The sequence below is a fragment of the Saccharomyces kudriavzevii genome (genome assembly GCF_947243775.1).
Source record: "Saccharomyces kudriavzevii IFO 1802 strain IFO1802 genome assembly, chromosome: 11".
Taxonomy (NCBI): Eukaryota; Fungi; Ascomycota; class Saccharomycetes; order Saccharomycetales; family Saccharomycetaceae; genus Saccharomyces; species Saccharomyces kudriavzevii.
In genome coordinates, this window is record NC_079282.1 from 325,092 (window position 1) to 340,264 (window position 15,173).

A 15,173-nucleotide genomic window follows, 5' to 3' on the forward strand; every position below is an offset into this window, starting at 1 on the left:
ACTTGTTTCTCAACTCTCATACTACTTTGAATCGGTTTTTTTCACACAATTGAAGAGGAATAAAGAAAATATGAAAAAGTTGGAAGAGATGGGAGGGTAACGGAAGTGAACTTGTAAAGAACAAACTAATTTAATGAACGTGTCACAATATTATAATAGAATAATTAAAAGCATCCTAATACGTATTGAAGATAATTAGGAGATTTAGATACCTATAGAATCAAAGAATAGAAGCTAAAAAGTTGATGCAGAGAAAAGAAGAGGGAAGTTACATATACATTAAAAATGAGAAATAAAGGGGGTCTACTCTCAAATTCAAATACAAAATACGAGATATTTTCCAATTTTGCGATACTTAAATCTTTTCTTCCACGATACCGTGCTTCCAAATGGCAACAAATGGAGTGGTACCATCTTCACGGTAATTCAACATGACGATCATGGCGTCTGGGTCCATGGATTCACCAGTGAAGAATTCCCAGTCTTTGAAAGAACCAATAACCTTCTTGACGTAAGTTTGAGCACCCTTTTCGAACTTAGCAATTTCGTCTGGGTTAGATTCTTGCAACTTTGCCTTGACAGCCTTCATGTAACCTTTGATGTAGGTCAAAAAGGACTTCTTGTCGAAGGCGGTTTGTTGTAAACGGAAAGAGTGGACAACGTTGTTGACCATTTCAGTACCTTCTTCAACATCGTCGTCACCATTTTCAGCAGATGGGTTAGCACCGATATCAATGTTGTCATTCCCAACATTTACCATAGCACAGTCAGCTTCGTAAATAACGTCATCGACTAACTTAGCATCGTAGGCATCGGACAACAATTCGTCGTTGGAGAAAATATCCTTGTAAATAATCATATTCGTCTATAGTTTGTTCTGTGGTGATCTGCTGAACGCAACAAAGATTCTAAAAAAAAATAACTTAGAAGCCAAAGAAAACACTGTGAATTCAAATGAACAATTTTAACTAAAATACCGAATTTTTTTTTCTTTCAATTCCAATTGAAATAATTTCTCCTTATAAATATACTGAAAAAAAAAGTGAAAAAAAAACCAGTAGAAAAAAAATGGGAAATATCCACTACGAGCAATGCGTGCGGAAAATCGATGAGTTTGCCTCTGAAAATTTTTTCAAAATTTTCTTCATAGCGATAGAAAATAGACTAGAAAAAGAAACGGGAGGTTGAAAACTCATTGCTTGAACTCATCGCCTGTATACACAGTGCGCAACAGTAAAGCAATTATGCATGGCTGCTTTCTTGTTACTCGTACAGCTTAGATTCATTGTATAGAGACCATACTTGCTGTGCTACTTCCGCAGGTGTAGTCACGTATTTTGTGTCAATGGCACTCGTGAGCTCTTCTTGCGATGTCACTGACAGATTCCGTATCATATCCGTACCCTTTACCAAGCCTGGAGATATCGTAAGACAGCGAATCTTTCTGGGCTCCATTTCCCTGGCCAACACCTCTGTATATCGGGATAGTGCGGCTTTGGAAGCGGAGTAAACAGACGTACCTGGAACCTTTACTTCCCCGGATTGCAAGATGGAGGATAAATTTATAATCGTGGGTCGAGTGGATTTGACGAAAAGTTCGGGAAATTTCCTTTGGGACTTCATCATGTTCTTGACACACAGGTTCGTCATTGTCACGGGGCTCATAAAGTTAACATTCATTATTTCTTGAATTTGGGAAGAAGTCGTTCTTACACTCAGTGATTCTTGAGTTAAGCCCGCACAATTGACCAGTAAGTTAACGTAGTAAAAATAACCATTACTTGACCACTTGTCGCAGGGCTCAAACAGCGAGGAGTATCTCTGTTCTAAAGGCGGCCTATCTTGGAAATATTCGATTCCATCATATAGCTCACAACCAGTCCAGTGAGGCCATTTCCTAAAGTCAATTGCCATTGCGCAGTATCGCTGATGTGATGATGCCAATTGGTCTTTTCTTATGTCAATGCGCTTTATGGTTTCTTTAGTGGATCCCAGCATTATGCAACTGAGACCTTCTTGAGATAATTTTTGAGATATTGCCTTTCCTATGCCCCTAGTGGAACCTGTCACCATCGCGACGGGCAAGAAATGCATTTCCAAGTATTAATTCCACCGGCCTCTATGTTATGCTTTCATTTTCTAACTTATACTCCTGATGAAACTAATATTAACAAGTTGAAATTTTAACGCAGTGATGGACTAGGTAAAAAAATAGAAAACTCATACTCCGCAAAATAAAAAGATCAAGTCAACTAGATAGATAACACAAACATATATATACCTTTTATTATTTACGTACGTATATATATATGCAAAATTTAAATGATATATGACATCATCAAAAGGGTGGGATCCTTGCCCAAACACTGGAAAGAGTGAAACGTAATAGTACTAAAAAGACGTACAGTAATATTTCATTGTATTTTATTCTTCACTTCAAGTTTTTATTAAAGATTGAACTTCTGTCTAATTAATAGAAACCTCTTGAATTCTTAGAATTGTAATCATAACCGTTGTAACCATATGGTACGCCTTGTTGTGCAGCAGCAGCAGCGGCAGCGGCAGCAGCTTGCTGTTGCTGCTGTTGAAATTGGTAGTATTGTTGAAACTGCATTTGCTGTTGTGGGTTAACAGGTTGGCCAGTTTGCATTTGAGCTTCTGATTGAGGTTGACCTTGAGGTTGCTGCTGTTGTGATTGCTGTGACTGCTTTTGTTGGGTATCTTCAGCATGTTGTGTAACACCTTGGCTTGGGCTTTGTTGTTCTTGACCGTTTTGAGTTTGGTAGTAATTGTAGTTGTTTTTTGGCAATTGGTATGGATATTGACCAGCTACTCCATATTGAGGCTGACCATATGGGAATGATTGTTGGTAAAAGTGTGCATAATATGGCATGAATGAGCCACCGTATGGTTGCTGCTGTTGTTGTTGCTGCTGAGGTTGCTGTTGCTGTTGTTGAGGTTGGGCATGGGCTGCAGCTGGAGAAGCAGCGGCAGCGGCGCTATTCAGGTTAGCAGCGGCAGCAGTGGCGGCGCCAGCTTGACCATAACCTTGTTGAAAATTGTATTGATTGGCGTTAGCGGTTGTTTGACCGTTGTTTTGAGCAAGTTGTTGGTATTGTTGACCATAAGCGTATCCTTGCGAATCGAACATACCTGGATAGGAATAACCAGGGAATTGGTTCTGGTACATGTAGTATTGTTGAGCAGCCACATTGTTTCCTTGTTTTTGACTTTGTGGACTTTGTTGTGATTGTTGTTGTTGTTGTTGTTGTTGTTGTGATTGTGATTGAGGTTGCTGTTGTTGCTGAGCATACTGCTGCTGTTGGGATAGGTATTGCTGTTGCAACTGATGCTGTTGTTGAGCATATTGTTGCTGTTGCTGTTGGGTGTAGTAGTTTTGAGATAGTTGTTCTTCTTGAGCTTGAGATTGAATAGGTTGCTGTTGTTGTTGTGGCTGAGGAAGAGCATTAGTTTGTCCTTCAGAAGGCTCTGAGATAATAGCACCAATCTCAACTCTTTCTTCAACAACGGCAACATTCTCTTCTGGTACGGCAATGTTTTCTTGCTCTTGTTCTTGTTGCTGTTCCTGTTCCTGTTGTTGTTCTTGTTGCTGTTCCTGTTGCTGTTCCTGTTGCTGTTCTTGTTCTTCTGGTTCCTCTTCTTCTTCTTGATCTTCTACTTCTACTTTTTCTTCTTCGAATTCAGAAGCTTTTTCGTCACTTTCTTCAGACGGTTCAGCGACTTCCTTTTCTTGCCTTTCAGCGACTTCTTGTTCATTGGCTTGTTCTTCGCCATATTCCTCTTTTTGCTCACCTTCCTTAATTTCAACTATTTCTTTCTTCAATTCATCGACGTTCTCAAGAGGAGATTCAGTCTTCTTAACAGTTCTCGGTTTGGGTGTAGCAATAGCAGCCCATGTCATTTTTTTTGGTTGAGAGGCAAATGTCTTAGACGTTTTCTTTGAAAGTAATGAAGGTTGTTCTATGTGTTTGTATTCTTCTTTGTTATTTTCTTCCTCTTGTTGCTGCTGTTCTTCTGATTGCCCATTTTCTTGTTCGTTTTCTTGGTCCTGTTCTTCTTCTTCAAATTCTACCTCATTATCGTTAGTACTTGAATTTTGAGGAACGTCATATTTGATACTATCTACAGAAACGGCTGCTGCCCACGATGTAGTATTTGAAACAGGCTTAGATGGAACGTGTTTTCCCTTGTCGATATTGACATGCTTGCCAGTTGGATGGGCTCGTGGTGTTTGTACCTTCTTTTTATTTTTAGCTTGAGTATAGTTGTTACTGCTGTTATGCTTGGTAGAAGTAAAAGAATTGCTATTAATAGGACTCTTATACGTGATATCATCTTCAGGGTTTGGCAAATGTTGTTGAGGGACATATGGGTGTTGCTGTTCTTTCTTCTCGTGTTTTTCCTTCTTAGCAGGTTTCTTTACTTCATCCCATTTTGTCACTGCTCCTGATGTAATTTTGTCAATTATGGTTTCCAAATCATCATATTCTTGAACTATATCAATTAAATCATCACTCGTCCAGTCAGGGAACAATTCTGTAAGTGTGTCTATTTTGGACTTTAGCGCAGGATTTAGTTTTTTACTGCTATGACTATTATGATTTGACTTCCTAAATTGTGTAGACATTATGTATATATGATGATGTAGATTATATTGAGAAAACGACCAAACAAAAAATAAATATGTAAGTACTTTGTGATGGTGATTTTTTTGGGGTAATTGGTAAGAGTTCCTTCTTTTAGGTCCAAAAGATCGAAAAAAAGTAGCAAATAAATGTTATATGGGTTTGCTGTAATTATGTTAAAAGGATCTGACAAGGAATGAAACGTTTATATGGGGGGAGAGAACGAAAATTTTTCCTTTTCCTGCCACTTTTTTTGCCACCATTTCCGTTATTTACTTGGCGATTGATCACCATTAACGTTATCACGGATGACGAATATCCTAAATGGGTAAGAAATTGCAGCAGTTCTAATAATAAGTAGGCGTCTATATGTTAATATAAGTTGATCTTGCTTATATTTGCTATTTACATGTTAAATAAGCACTTCCAGCGCCACAGTTGCTTTCATTTGTCAACTTCTTTGAGCTTTCCGCCATTTTCAAATGGCGCTTCCTCCCTGGCTTCATCTAAAGCTGGCTTGATACCTTGTTTGACGAGTGCTGCGTTGACACATGTAGTATAAGCATACCATTGTTTAGAGCATTCGTTTTCAACGGATTTTCCCTTCAGAAACTTTTCGCTGTACCATTCATTGAAGCAACTATCGTATTTCGTTTTCAAGTCCGTACATTCCGGTGCAAAACTAGCTGACATTATATTCCCCATATAAAATTGATATTGTTGTTATTATAACTACAGCAGAAACAAGAGCGATATCTTTTATGACCTACTGCCGGATATCTGGTGTGCTCATTATTCATCTTCGAAAGCACACCTGAAAACTGAGTACCCACCTCTCCCTATATGAGGAAAAATAATGATGTAATTGTTACCCTACATTACATATATCCTTTAAGAAAGCACAAATGCAATGATATGCCTACTTATCCTATCTATTGGTAGAGAAGTGGATGATGGTTCCTGGCTTGGGGACCTCCTTTGTGTTCTCTTCTTCATCAGGCCCTTCATTACCGTCATCCACTCGTTCCTTCAGGAGGTGCTCCTGCTTTAGAGGAGAACTTTCTATATTATTACTGTTCTCATCGCCGTCGTCACCGATGTTGTTATAGTGATTCCTGGGTAATTGCTTCCGCATTTTGTTGGGCACAATGGGGGACGGCACAATGCTCGAACTAGACCCGTACTGCTGCTGTAAAAGTAGTGAAATCTTTCTTTTTCGACTTTGTCTCTGGATAGTGCTTTCGTCCTGATCATTACCGGCATCCTCGTGATCCTCCTCGGTAAAGTCTCTCTGGCCACTTGAGGACAGTGCAGTGTCTTCGTCACTAGAATCTGGAAGCTTCAATATCTGTCCTGTGGATGTTATATTCGCTGTGTGGAAATCATCTGTGTTGTCATTGGTGAACATAGAATGTGTATTTCGGTTAACGTCCACGACTGAACCCAGCTCTTTAGGGCCGCTGTGGTCTTGAAACTCTCCACTGGAGTTCCCTGCGGATGTGGGGAATATGTCTGCATGATCGTCAATCTTCCCCTCCGGTGAGTTAATCTTCTTCGGCACGGCCGTATTGGCCTGCAAATTCACCAGTCCAGTCTCTTGGAACATTGTTCCCAGCCATTCAGTGCTGTCCATGATCCGCTCACATACTTCTGAGTATTTCGCCACGTGCGAGATGATATCCTGGGTAATCTTGTGGAAACAGAAACTCAAATTAGAGTCTATCTTCTGCAAATTTACAGTGATCTCTTGATCCAGTTTCTCTAGTGTTTCCTCTTTGCTAACAGACTCCATTTCCTGTATTGACGCTCTCTTGTGTTGCCCTTACCACATATCTGCGTACCTTCTTTTCTTTTCACGCCTTCGTTGTCTGTTTCTAATTCTGATTCTGTTGATCGTCCAAGCCCACCAAAACAAAGCCAAGATAAAACGGAGAAAAGCGAAAAAAAACCCGCTTTTCGGTTACCCGCGCGGCCTTAGCGCATCTAACCGGACTAATTACTAATCAAGTAAGGGCCCCGTTCCCTTATGACGCAGCGGATGTATCGCACAGGTATTGTAATAGTCCAGTTGTGAAGAGAGAGCACGGCTTCGTAATGATCAACATAGACTAATGGTATCAGCAAGATTGTCACATCCAACTCCGGCCAGCTTCCACGGCTGCCAACTGATGATCGCCTGTCCCTCTACGTCACTAAGACTTCCTTCAAATGTTAGATCCGCGGCAGTAAAGTAAATGGATGAAAAAAAAAAAACTGGAAAAATAGCAACCTTTTTCAGTTTGGGAGATTTGTCATGAAAGCGAAGGAGAATAAAACCGGATTTTTCACTCCTTCTTAGGGGCATTCAATTTATAAATATAATTATTCCCTGAAGTTGAAATCTACCGACTTAGCAGCTAAACAACTAAAAGCCTAAATAGTAAGACTCAATTTTTGCGGGATTTTTTTCCTTTTAGATACTTTAAACGTTCATAGTAAAAGGTTCTGTTACATAGTAAAAAAAACATAGAAGAACATACAAGCAAGAAGACATCATGCTTCAGTTTAAACGTCCAGGTAACTGGCTGTTCATAGTACCCTGGATTGCATTCATCCCATGGTACGGTATGCTGATTGCCATGCTTATTTGCTGGGCTAGCCAAGGCCATCCCTTATATTGGTTCATGCACACAGAACAATTTCCCATATACATCTCAGATATAGGAGCAACTAACTTAAGACCTTTATTCATATCATGCGCCGGTTGGCAGGGCCTGGGCTACGTAGTCACCATTGCCCTCGAGTTTTTTCAGAGATCCGGTTACTTACCTTTTCAATTGAAGAATAACGACTCCTCTATCTCTGATTCCACGTCTTATGCTGAAAAATTGCATAGTGGCAAATACTTGATGCCTCCATACTACACAAAACATGAACGGAACCTGATCTTTGCCGCTTTCGTTCTCGGCGGCATTGGTCAGCTAGCTCTTTTATTCTGCTCCATCTTCTCAACCGCTCTATACCATCGCGTTCACATTGCTATGGTCTCCGTCTTCGTCGTCTTCATGTTTCTGTCCGTTTGCTGCTTGATTGCGGAGTATTTCCTCATGGGAAGGCATTATGCTTCTGTTCATCCGCTGGCCAGCCCTCATTTCAACCCTCAATCCTCTGAAAAAAGCTTCAATCAAAGTTATAATACGATAGACGACTTGCCTTGGTACAAATGGGAAGGCCACATCTGGAACAAATTTACCATCAGTGCCACTCTAAAAGTCATATGGTTAACCCTAGCTGTTGTTTGGGCTGTTTGTTTCGGTGCCATCAATGACAGTTCTAAGAGTGCTTGTTTTGAATGGTTGTTGGCATTTTGGCTTGGTATCATATTTATAATTCTTTCTGTTGATTTTTACATGGGTGGAAGATACAGGCACTCTCGCTATTTCAACCACGTGGAATCATTTTCCGGTTATTACAAGTATGACAAGGCGCTGGGCTTTTACCGTAGTGAAGAAGTTTTACCTTCGGACGATAACGGCGACGTGATTACTACTGAAATAGCATCTTCAAACAATTCCACATCTAATGAATCTTTCCAAGTGGTTGTATGATCTACCTTCTCGCACGCAAGCTACATACATATATCTTTCTCATTTTACAAGCATATTTCGATAAATTACCATCATTTTCACTCGTATTTTTTCTTTCTGTTTTGTTACTGACATAACTAATATCCTTTAATACTATGCTTTTCATTCTGAGTAGAGTATAGCACTTTCTTTCTTCTCAAGAATATCTTACGATCATCGCCTTTTTTTCTTTAAACGTCTTTCGCCCTCACCGGCCCCTAAAAATTGGTCATTCTGAAGCATATGGGTACTGCTCCGTGCGCATACAAGGTTTGATTAAAGTATTTCATTTTTGTATTTATTATATTATAATATAGTAGGAAAAAAGTAAGCATTAAAATAGAAGTTAAAAGAAATGAAGATAACTACGGAAACATAACAAAACAGCGTAAAGGTACATTCAAGCAAGTAGCTGTGCTAGCTGCGGAGGATTGGTAACGTATTAAATAATCTCTTTGAAAAAACTTTCTTTACGAGACGTATTAGAATCGTTGGAGTCACGAACTTTAATGTCTGATTCATCTTGATCGTCTGTCACTTCATTACTATAATCATTTTCGGTTGAACCTTGAGAGAAACCACTGAAAGATCGACGGCCTCTGTCGGCACGATGCGCGAGTTCATCTTCATTTTCTGATCCCATCTGGTTTAACACAGAGTCGCTCTTTATAGTTGCAGATTTCGTCCCAGATAGATCTTTTTTTTGAGCTTTCTTATTGAATAAGAATTGCTCGATTGTTATGGATCCTCCTGCATCTGCAGCAGGCCTTAAGGGCTTATCGTTCTTGGCTAATATGGGGTTTTCATAGATCTCATCTGGTGCTTTGCGTGCATTGTCTGGCCTCGCCCCATTTCCAGGTAGAACTGTTTCCTTATTTGGAATTTCAGACTTTTCGTCCAAAACACCACTAACACCAGTGACCGACCTGGCACTAGCAGAACTGTCTACATCTTTACCTGTATTATATGTAGAGAGGAAACGGCTTTTAATAGTGGCTTTTGGGGACGCCTTTTCACCTATATGACCTGATATTTCATTAGTAGCAGATGGGTACATCTCATCACCTTGACAAACATTAGGATCATTAGTTAGCTTTCCTTTACCTGTGGTATTATTCCCGGATATTACAGCTGCTTCCTTCCCCTTTCTTAGTTGCCTTTCGTACTCATGTAGTCTAATTTTCCTGTTAGCAGCCATTTGATTAATTTGCAATTGGCTGAATGTAACCTCTTCTGTGGCCAATTCAGCTTCTTCTTTTGCCTTTTCTGCAGAAAAAACAACGGGGTCATTCAAAGTAGCATCCAAGAGGTAGTCTCGATCACGAACATTCTGATATTGTTTAGCTGTTAAATCTCCTCCAGTACTGAATTTTTCCTCAAACCGACGAATTACGATTCTGTGCTCCGCAATAGAAGCGTCCAGCTTCTTTATTTCTCTCTGTATTTCATTGCGCTCGCCAACAAGATCGTCATATTCTTTTTCCGAGACTCTCAAATCATTCGCATTTGATTTAAAGACCTGAGCTTGTTCGATGCTCGTATTCTTAAGATCTCTTTCGCAGGATTCGTTCCAACCTGTCAGATCGTCTTTTTCTGCAGACAGATTCTTGGACAGTATTTCCTGCAACTCAATCCTCAAATTTTCGCGATTTTGCTTGGCAGTCTGAAGTTCTCTCTCCTTCTGCTGTACTCTGCTATTCTCGTTCAGTACAAACAAATCGTAGTTTTGCCCCCTCTCAGCTGTGTTAGTTACCTTTTCCTGTTCTTGTTTCGATGCCACAGCTAACAACACCTGCCTGTCATTTTGGTCTTTCGCACGTTCCATGTAATTCCAGTCCTCATACTCCTGATCTAGAACTCTTCTCCTCCTTTCAATATCCTTATCAACATCGCGCTGTCTCCTAGCCCGTTCGTCAATCTCGTTTACCAATGGCGATATCAAGTTCCTGGCCACAGTATCTACTTCTTCTGGGGTTGTCCACAAACCGCCACCTAAGTAAATTTTCTTCTTTTGCCTTTGATTAGTGGAGTAGTGCTCTAAAGCAATCTTAACAGCAAGCTTATTGTAAGCTTGGTTGCCAAATAGAAGCATATAAGTATTACTTGAGTCAATATCCTGCAATTTCTTGTTTGCAAGCTTCTGAGCTTCGTGCAGTACAACCGGAGATGATACCTGCTTTAAGTACATCTTCTTTTGCAGCTCTTTTGCAGCAAAGTTCGGGTCTTCCAATGCTTTTGGATCAAGGTCTTTTACTGCATCAGCCGCGCTCTTTGCATACATATATTGACGATCGTTTAGCCTTTGCCTGTCAATACTGGGTTGAGACTCTAAAAATTGTTCGGCGGAACGCTCAACCTTTTCCAATGTTCCCTTCTTGAAAACTTCTTTATTAGCCTCAGATAAGCCGCTCTCTTTGCCAGTTTGTAGTCCGTTTTGAAAGTTTAACTTTTGCGGATACAATCTACTATTAACTCTACCAATTGCTCTTCTTTCAGCTCCATCCAATACCTTGGACAAATCTAAGGATTTGAAACCTGCAGGGTGGTGCGGATTGACAGCGCCCACGTCGAATTCACTGCCAACAGTAAAGCCACGAGACTTGCTTTTATTTACGCCGGAACTGTTAGATACAGCAATTGTGGAATCATCTGATGAAAAACTAGAAGCCAATGCCTTTTGTGCGGCTGTCCTTGTTAAGAGGTCCCGCTTACCCTTCAAACCCAAATTAACCTTCATGGGAACCTCTTCAGGTGGTGTTAAAGGAATCTTCGAAAAGGTTATTTTGTAAGCCTCTTTCTGAGCTTTTTGTTCGATTGTGGACCCAGCAGAGTCATTAGTTAAGCTTTCTGTTTTCTTATTGGCTAAACGGGCTGCCAAGTCTGCTGATTCACTGCCAAAATCCCCTAATCCGAGTGTTTTATAATTGGCTGGGGTGTTCAAAATGCCATACTTTTGTTTCGCATGGAATATGGCCTCTTTGCTCAAAGGCTGTCCACGGCGCTGATAAGTGGAATATATGCTTTTGAGCTTTTGGACATCATCAGAAATCGAGCGAGATGCTTCCGGAGCTGAGCGATGCATTTGAGAAGAATGCAATGACTTTGTCAAAGTGGACACTTTGATCGTCTTGCTTTCAGTAGTTAGCCCAGAGGAGGTCTGGGTAGACCCCATATTAGCGGTTTGAGACGAAGATATTAAGGACATCACAGTAATTTGCACTATGTCGTCGTTTACACTCCAAAAGATCGGGACGTACTTTTTTGAATGGTTGAGTCAATCTTGGAGATCGCAAGAAGATGATAGAGCTTCCTATGAGGTATTTCTCACATTAAATACGAGCATTGACCCCATGTTTTTTCATCATATATACCTTGAAAATGTATCCCTTAATTGGGCACGAAAAAGAAACATCTTTTATCCTTAACCTTCGATCTGGAACCTCATCGCGCAACATAGGGGACGAGTATAATGTCACACACAGCCTTCTAGCGAAAATAAAGGAAAAAAAAATGTCAATCACTAATAAAGAGTACGTGTCGAACTGAAAGAATAATATTTTTAACTTTATAGGAACCCTATTTAAATCATTAAAATATGTCTCAGACGCGTGAGAATAGATTTTTTTAGTGCAGATAATGAAAAAGGGAGCCATTTCCTTATTTTGCCAAATTCCCCCGGCAGTGCAAGTATTCCTTTGAATTTTAACAAACTGTTGTCTTTGTATACCATAAACTCTTGAACAACTTACCTTGAACAACTTATGTATAGACACCCTTAAATGAACTGTCCTCTAATTCTCCTTGCTAGTTGCATATCCTTCTTCATTATGGTTATTCTCTTCGCATGCAGCGCAAGTAGGTTGGTATGCTCCAATAGCCCCACCAAGTATGCTTCACTTGCCTCCTGTAGCGCCATGATCGCCATCGATTGCCAGCGCAAATCTTGGTCTTTAGTTGTAAACTCGTCTGTAACTTCTTTTACCAGTCTTGCAAATGGAATTTTAGAGATAAGCAAATCTGTAGAACGTTGATATTTTCTGATTTCGTACAGAGCTAATTCACTGGGACTGTATTTCTTTTCTACGCGTTTCAAACCCTGCTTCATTTGTTTTTGTCTCCTTTTCTGCCTAACATATCTATCTAGAGCGTATGAATGTGTTCGGGTAGCGTCTGGAACCTCTGTTTCCATTTCACGTTCATCCTCGTTTTCTGTCTCTGTTTCCAAGTTTTCCGCTTGGCCTTCATGGTTTTCTTCAAAAATCATGTCATCTTGTGGACCTTCATATCGTCTTCTTTCTTCTCTTTTTGGAAAAAGATTTTTTCTTGCTCTTGTTCTTTGTAACAAAGATAGTGCACGGTCATTAATAGACTGTTGATCTTCTACTAGCCTGTTCACATTGCTGAGTGACCTTCCACTCGAATCACTTTGAATGGCCGAATTAGCCCATTGCTGTTTGCTTGACATCCTAATGTTACTGAACTTTCTTTTTCAATTAGCTCCTTTTGGTTACTATACAACAATAGTTCACCGCTGTTTACAACATTACTTTGGAAAACTGTTTTCTGAAAATCATTGGTATCTTTATTTTTCCTTTGTTTTTCTATTTACACTCACGACGCGATGGAATGAATGCCCTTGCATTAAAAAAAAACCTTCTTCGAAGTTTTCTGTAGGAGGGTGACTAAACTCGGAATCGATATCCTGTTAACGTTGATTTCAGCCGTTAAACGTCTGTCCTTTATGAATATTATCTTTATTAATTCTACAAATGCAAATGCCTATAATTTGCGGTTTCTATATGTTACTATTTCTTTCCCACATACCTAATATAAACCCGCCTTGAAAACGTTTTTCATCATTAGCTGTGCCTGGTAACACACACTCTCAAGCATTGTTCACCAACCATTCCATATTCTACACCTGTCCACTATCTGCAAAGTTTAGGTATGTCCTTACATCTTCCACTGTTTCTCGAGTGTCGCTATCAACAGGATTTATGTATGCTTTGAAATTTAGAATATTACCTGAGTGTGCCAATTTCTTAGACCGCCTGTTACCGACCGTGCAATTTTCCTTAGTGCTCCCTTTCAAAGGGGAAGTCACGCTGTCCGGCGAGCGACCAGTATAATGATTTTTTCCAGTCTCTTTGGGAGAGCTCTTCAGCCTTATCATGTCCTTGATGGGGGTTGGAATCTTCAATGGCGAAGTAGATGAGTCGCTTTTCCCCGACTTCGTCTCCGTATTTCGTCTGTCATTGTCCACTTTCGAACTATTCAAGCTTTCATTTGACCCGCAAAAAGTGTCCAAAAAGTTTGTAACATGAACCGGTTCCTCCTCTAACGATGAGCAATAGTCACTTGAGTCAGGCGAAGATCTAAGAACTGTAGTGGAAAAAGCTTCTCTATCTTGATAGGTGTCAATATGGGTCGAGGGTGTTACTTTGCTATTCGTAGCTTCGAACGTCTTATCTTTCAACTTTCCTGAGGCTTTTTTCTTGCCTTTCCTAGTTAGTAATCTATCAAAAAATCTTTTTACGGGCCCTTCATTTGTCATTGGCTTTGCGTTGAAAAGTAAAGGCCGATCGCAATTTTCGGAGTATTCACCGTACAGTAGGGTTTTCGCTAAATCATTAATATCTATGCGTAAACTAACATCTTTTCTTAAAAGCCTTTTGATGACTAAATCGTTTAGATTATCACCGGTTAATTTGTAATCTAACGACACTTCCATTATCTTGTGGTAAGTTTCAAACTCATTGTCTCCGGAAAAAGGGAGCTCGTTGTATAATAAACAGTACAACGTTACCCCCAATGACCAAATATCTAACTTGAATCCATCAGTCACAAAATCTCTCTTGGAATTGCCCAAATGGCACAACTCAGGTGCAATAAATGCGGGAGTGCCAACAATCTTGTTCAATTCCCTCTTAAAACAGTCTTCAAGATTAGAATCGTTAAAAGGTAATGATTGAGGAATGAAAACACAGCTTCCAAAGTCAGAAAGCTTCGCAACTTTTTCATTTTCATCTAGTAGAATGTTAGACGGTTTGATATCCCGATGGATACAGCCTTCGGAATATAGATACTGCAACCCTTTTGTTATATCCTCCAAAATTTTTCCGGTAAATTTAGAGATACTACAGTTAGAGGTCACGACCCTTTTCCATTGCGGCAAAATATCTTCATCATTATCGCGCCTCCACTGAAGTTGGCCAAGGTTACACCACTTGCTGACGATCCAGATCGATTCACTGAAGGGAGAATCCAGGCATTCTATCAATTGTATTATATGAGCATTATCCCGAAGCTTCGAAGCCGCATAAATCTCCCACCTACACTTGTCGATGTTCATGAGTCTCATCGCCTCATTTCCACTAATATTTGCGGTTATTCTTCCCCTGCTTTTCCAAAGTTGTATTTGTCTCATCACTTGATTCACTGAATATTGCTGAGCATTCCAAGGCTTCTTCGGTATGATTTTAACAGCGACCACTTCATCCAAAGTAGAACTGTATGCTTTTCGTACGTAACCAAATTGTCCACTTCCCGCTGAAGCTCCTAATGTGTACTGATTTATAGTCTTTTTACCTTGTTCACTAGCAGTTATTTTTCTCACAAATGGTCTAATTTTATCTACGATTATGTCAATATTGTCGCCGACAATTGAACTATAAGTTGGTTTCAATTGAGAAAATGAAGAATCAAGGGAAGATGTCTGACTTGTGGGGGTCGAAAGGCTCTCTAAATCATCTTCTCTCTTGTATGACTGTTGGGATAGCGGTGCCCATTCTGGAATTAGCGTCGGTATGACCTGTTGAGGTGACATCTCAATACAAACTAATAATCGGTAACTTGCCCTAAAAAAAACCTATGTGGAGTAATATTATCACGTTTATATAGCTATGCTAAGACTTTTTAAACC

The 15,173-nt window shown here is 39.9% G+C and overlaps 9 protein-coding genes across 9 annotated transcripts; 1 reads left to right on the plus strand and 8 right to left on the minus strand.

Moving 5' to 3' along the window:
* Positions 1 to 355: 355 nt before the first annotated feature.
* TMA19 (Tma19p) lies at positions 356 to 859 on the minus strand (the record flags this gene model as incomplete). Its single annotated transcript, XM_056229379.1, has 1 exon — positions 356 to 859. One exon carries the CDS (start codon positions 857 to 859, stop codon positions 356 to 358), a length of 504 nt encoding a protein of 167 aa, XP_056083404.1.
* Positions 860 to 1,263: 404 nt separating this feature from the next.
* OAR1 (3-oxoacyl-[acyl-carrier-protein] reductase (NADPH)) lies at positions 1,264 to 2,094 on the minus strand (the record flags this gene model as incomplete). Its single annotated transcript, XM_056229380.1, has 1 exon — positions 1,264 to 2,094. One exon carries the CDS (start codon positions 2,092 to 2,094, stop codon positions 1,264 to 1,266), a length of 831 nt encoding a protein of 276 aa, XP_056083405.1.
* A 376-nt stretch (positions 2,095 to 2,470) lies between these two features.
* On the minus strand, positions 2,471 to 4,648 carry DEF1 (DNA damage-responsive RNA polymerase-degradation factor DEF1; the record flags this gene model as incomplete). The annotated part of the gene is made up of 1 exon (XM_056229383.1): positions 2,471 to 4,648. One exon carries the CDS (start codon positions 4,646 to 4,648, stop codon positions 2,471 to 2,473), a length of 2,178 nt encoding a protein of 725 aa, XP_056083406.1.
* A 442-nt stretch (positions 4,649 to 5,090) lies between these two features.
* On the minus strand, positions 5,091 to 5,351 carry MDM35 (Mdm35p; the record flags this gene model as incomplete). The annotated part of the gene is made up of 1 exon (XM_056229384.1): positions 5,091 to 5,351. The coding sequence occupies one exon, from the start codon at positions 5,349 to 5,351 to the stop codon at positions 5,091 to 5,093; it is 261 nt and encodes an 86-aa protein (XP_056083407.1).
* A 223-nt stretch (positions 5,352 to 5,574) lies between these two features.
* Positions 5,575 to 6,438, minus strand: ASK1 (Ask1p; the record flags this gene model as incomplete). The annotated part of the gene is made up of 1 exon (XM_056229385.1): positions 5,575 to 6,438. The coding sequence occupies one exon, from the start codon at positions 6,436 to 6,438 to the stop codon at positions 5,575 to 5,577; it is 864 nt and encodes a 287-aa protein (XP_056083408.1).
* Positions 6,439 to 7,180: 742 nt separating this feature from the next.
* Positions 7,181 to 8,233, plus strand: SFK1 (Sfk1p; the record flags this gene model as incomplete). The annotated part of the gene is made up of 1 exon (XM_056229386.1): positions 7,181 to 8,233. The coding sequence occupies one exon, from the start codon at positions 7,181 to 7,183 to the stop codon at positions 8,231 to 8,233; it is 1,053 nt and encodes a 350-aa protein (XP_056083409.1).
* A 460-nt stretch (positions 8,234 to 8,693) lies between these two features.
* Positions 8,694 to 11,456, minus strand: LPX2 (Lpx2p; the record flags this gene model as incomplete). Its single annotated transcript, XM_056229387.1, has 1 exon — positions 8,694 to 11,456. The coding sequence occupies one exon, from the start codon at positions 11,454 to 11,456 to the stop codon at positions 8,694 to 8,696; it is 2,763 nt and encodes a 920-aa protein (XP_056083410.1).
* A 570-nt stretch (positions 11,457 to 12,026) lies between these two features.
* CSE4 (centromeric DNA-binding histone H3-like protein CSE4) lies at positions 12,027 to 12,716 on the minus strand (the record flags this gene model as incomplete). Its single annotated transcript, XM_056229388.1, has 1 exon — positions 12,027 to 12,716. The coding sequence occupies one exon, from the start codon at positions 12,714 to 12,716 to the stop codon at positions 12,027 to 12,029; it is 690 nt and encodes a 229-aa protein (XP_056083411.1).
* A 450-nt stretch (positions 12,717 to 13,166) lies between these two features.
* Positions 13,167 to 15,077, minus strand: ELM1 (serine/threonine protein kinase ELM1; the record flags this gene model as incomplete). The annotated part of the gene is made up of 1 exon (XM_056229389.1): positions 13,167 to 15,077. The coding sequence occupies one exon, from the start codon at positions 15,075 to 15,077 to the stop codon at positions 13,167 to 13,169; it is 1,911 nt and encodes a 636-aa protein (XP_056083412.1).
* Positions 15,078 to 15,173: the final 96 nt, after the last annotated feature.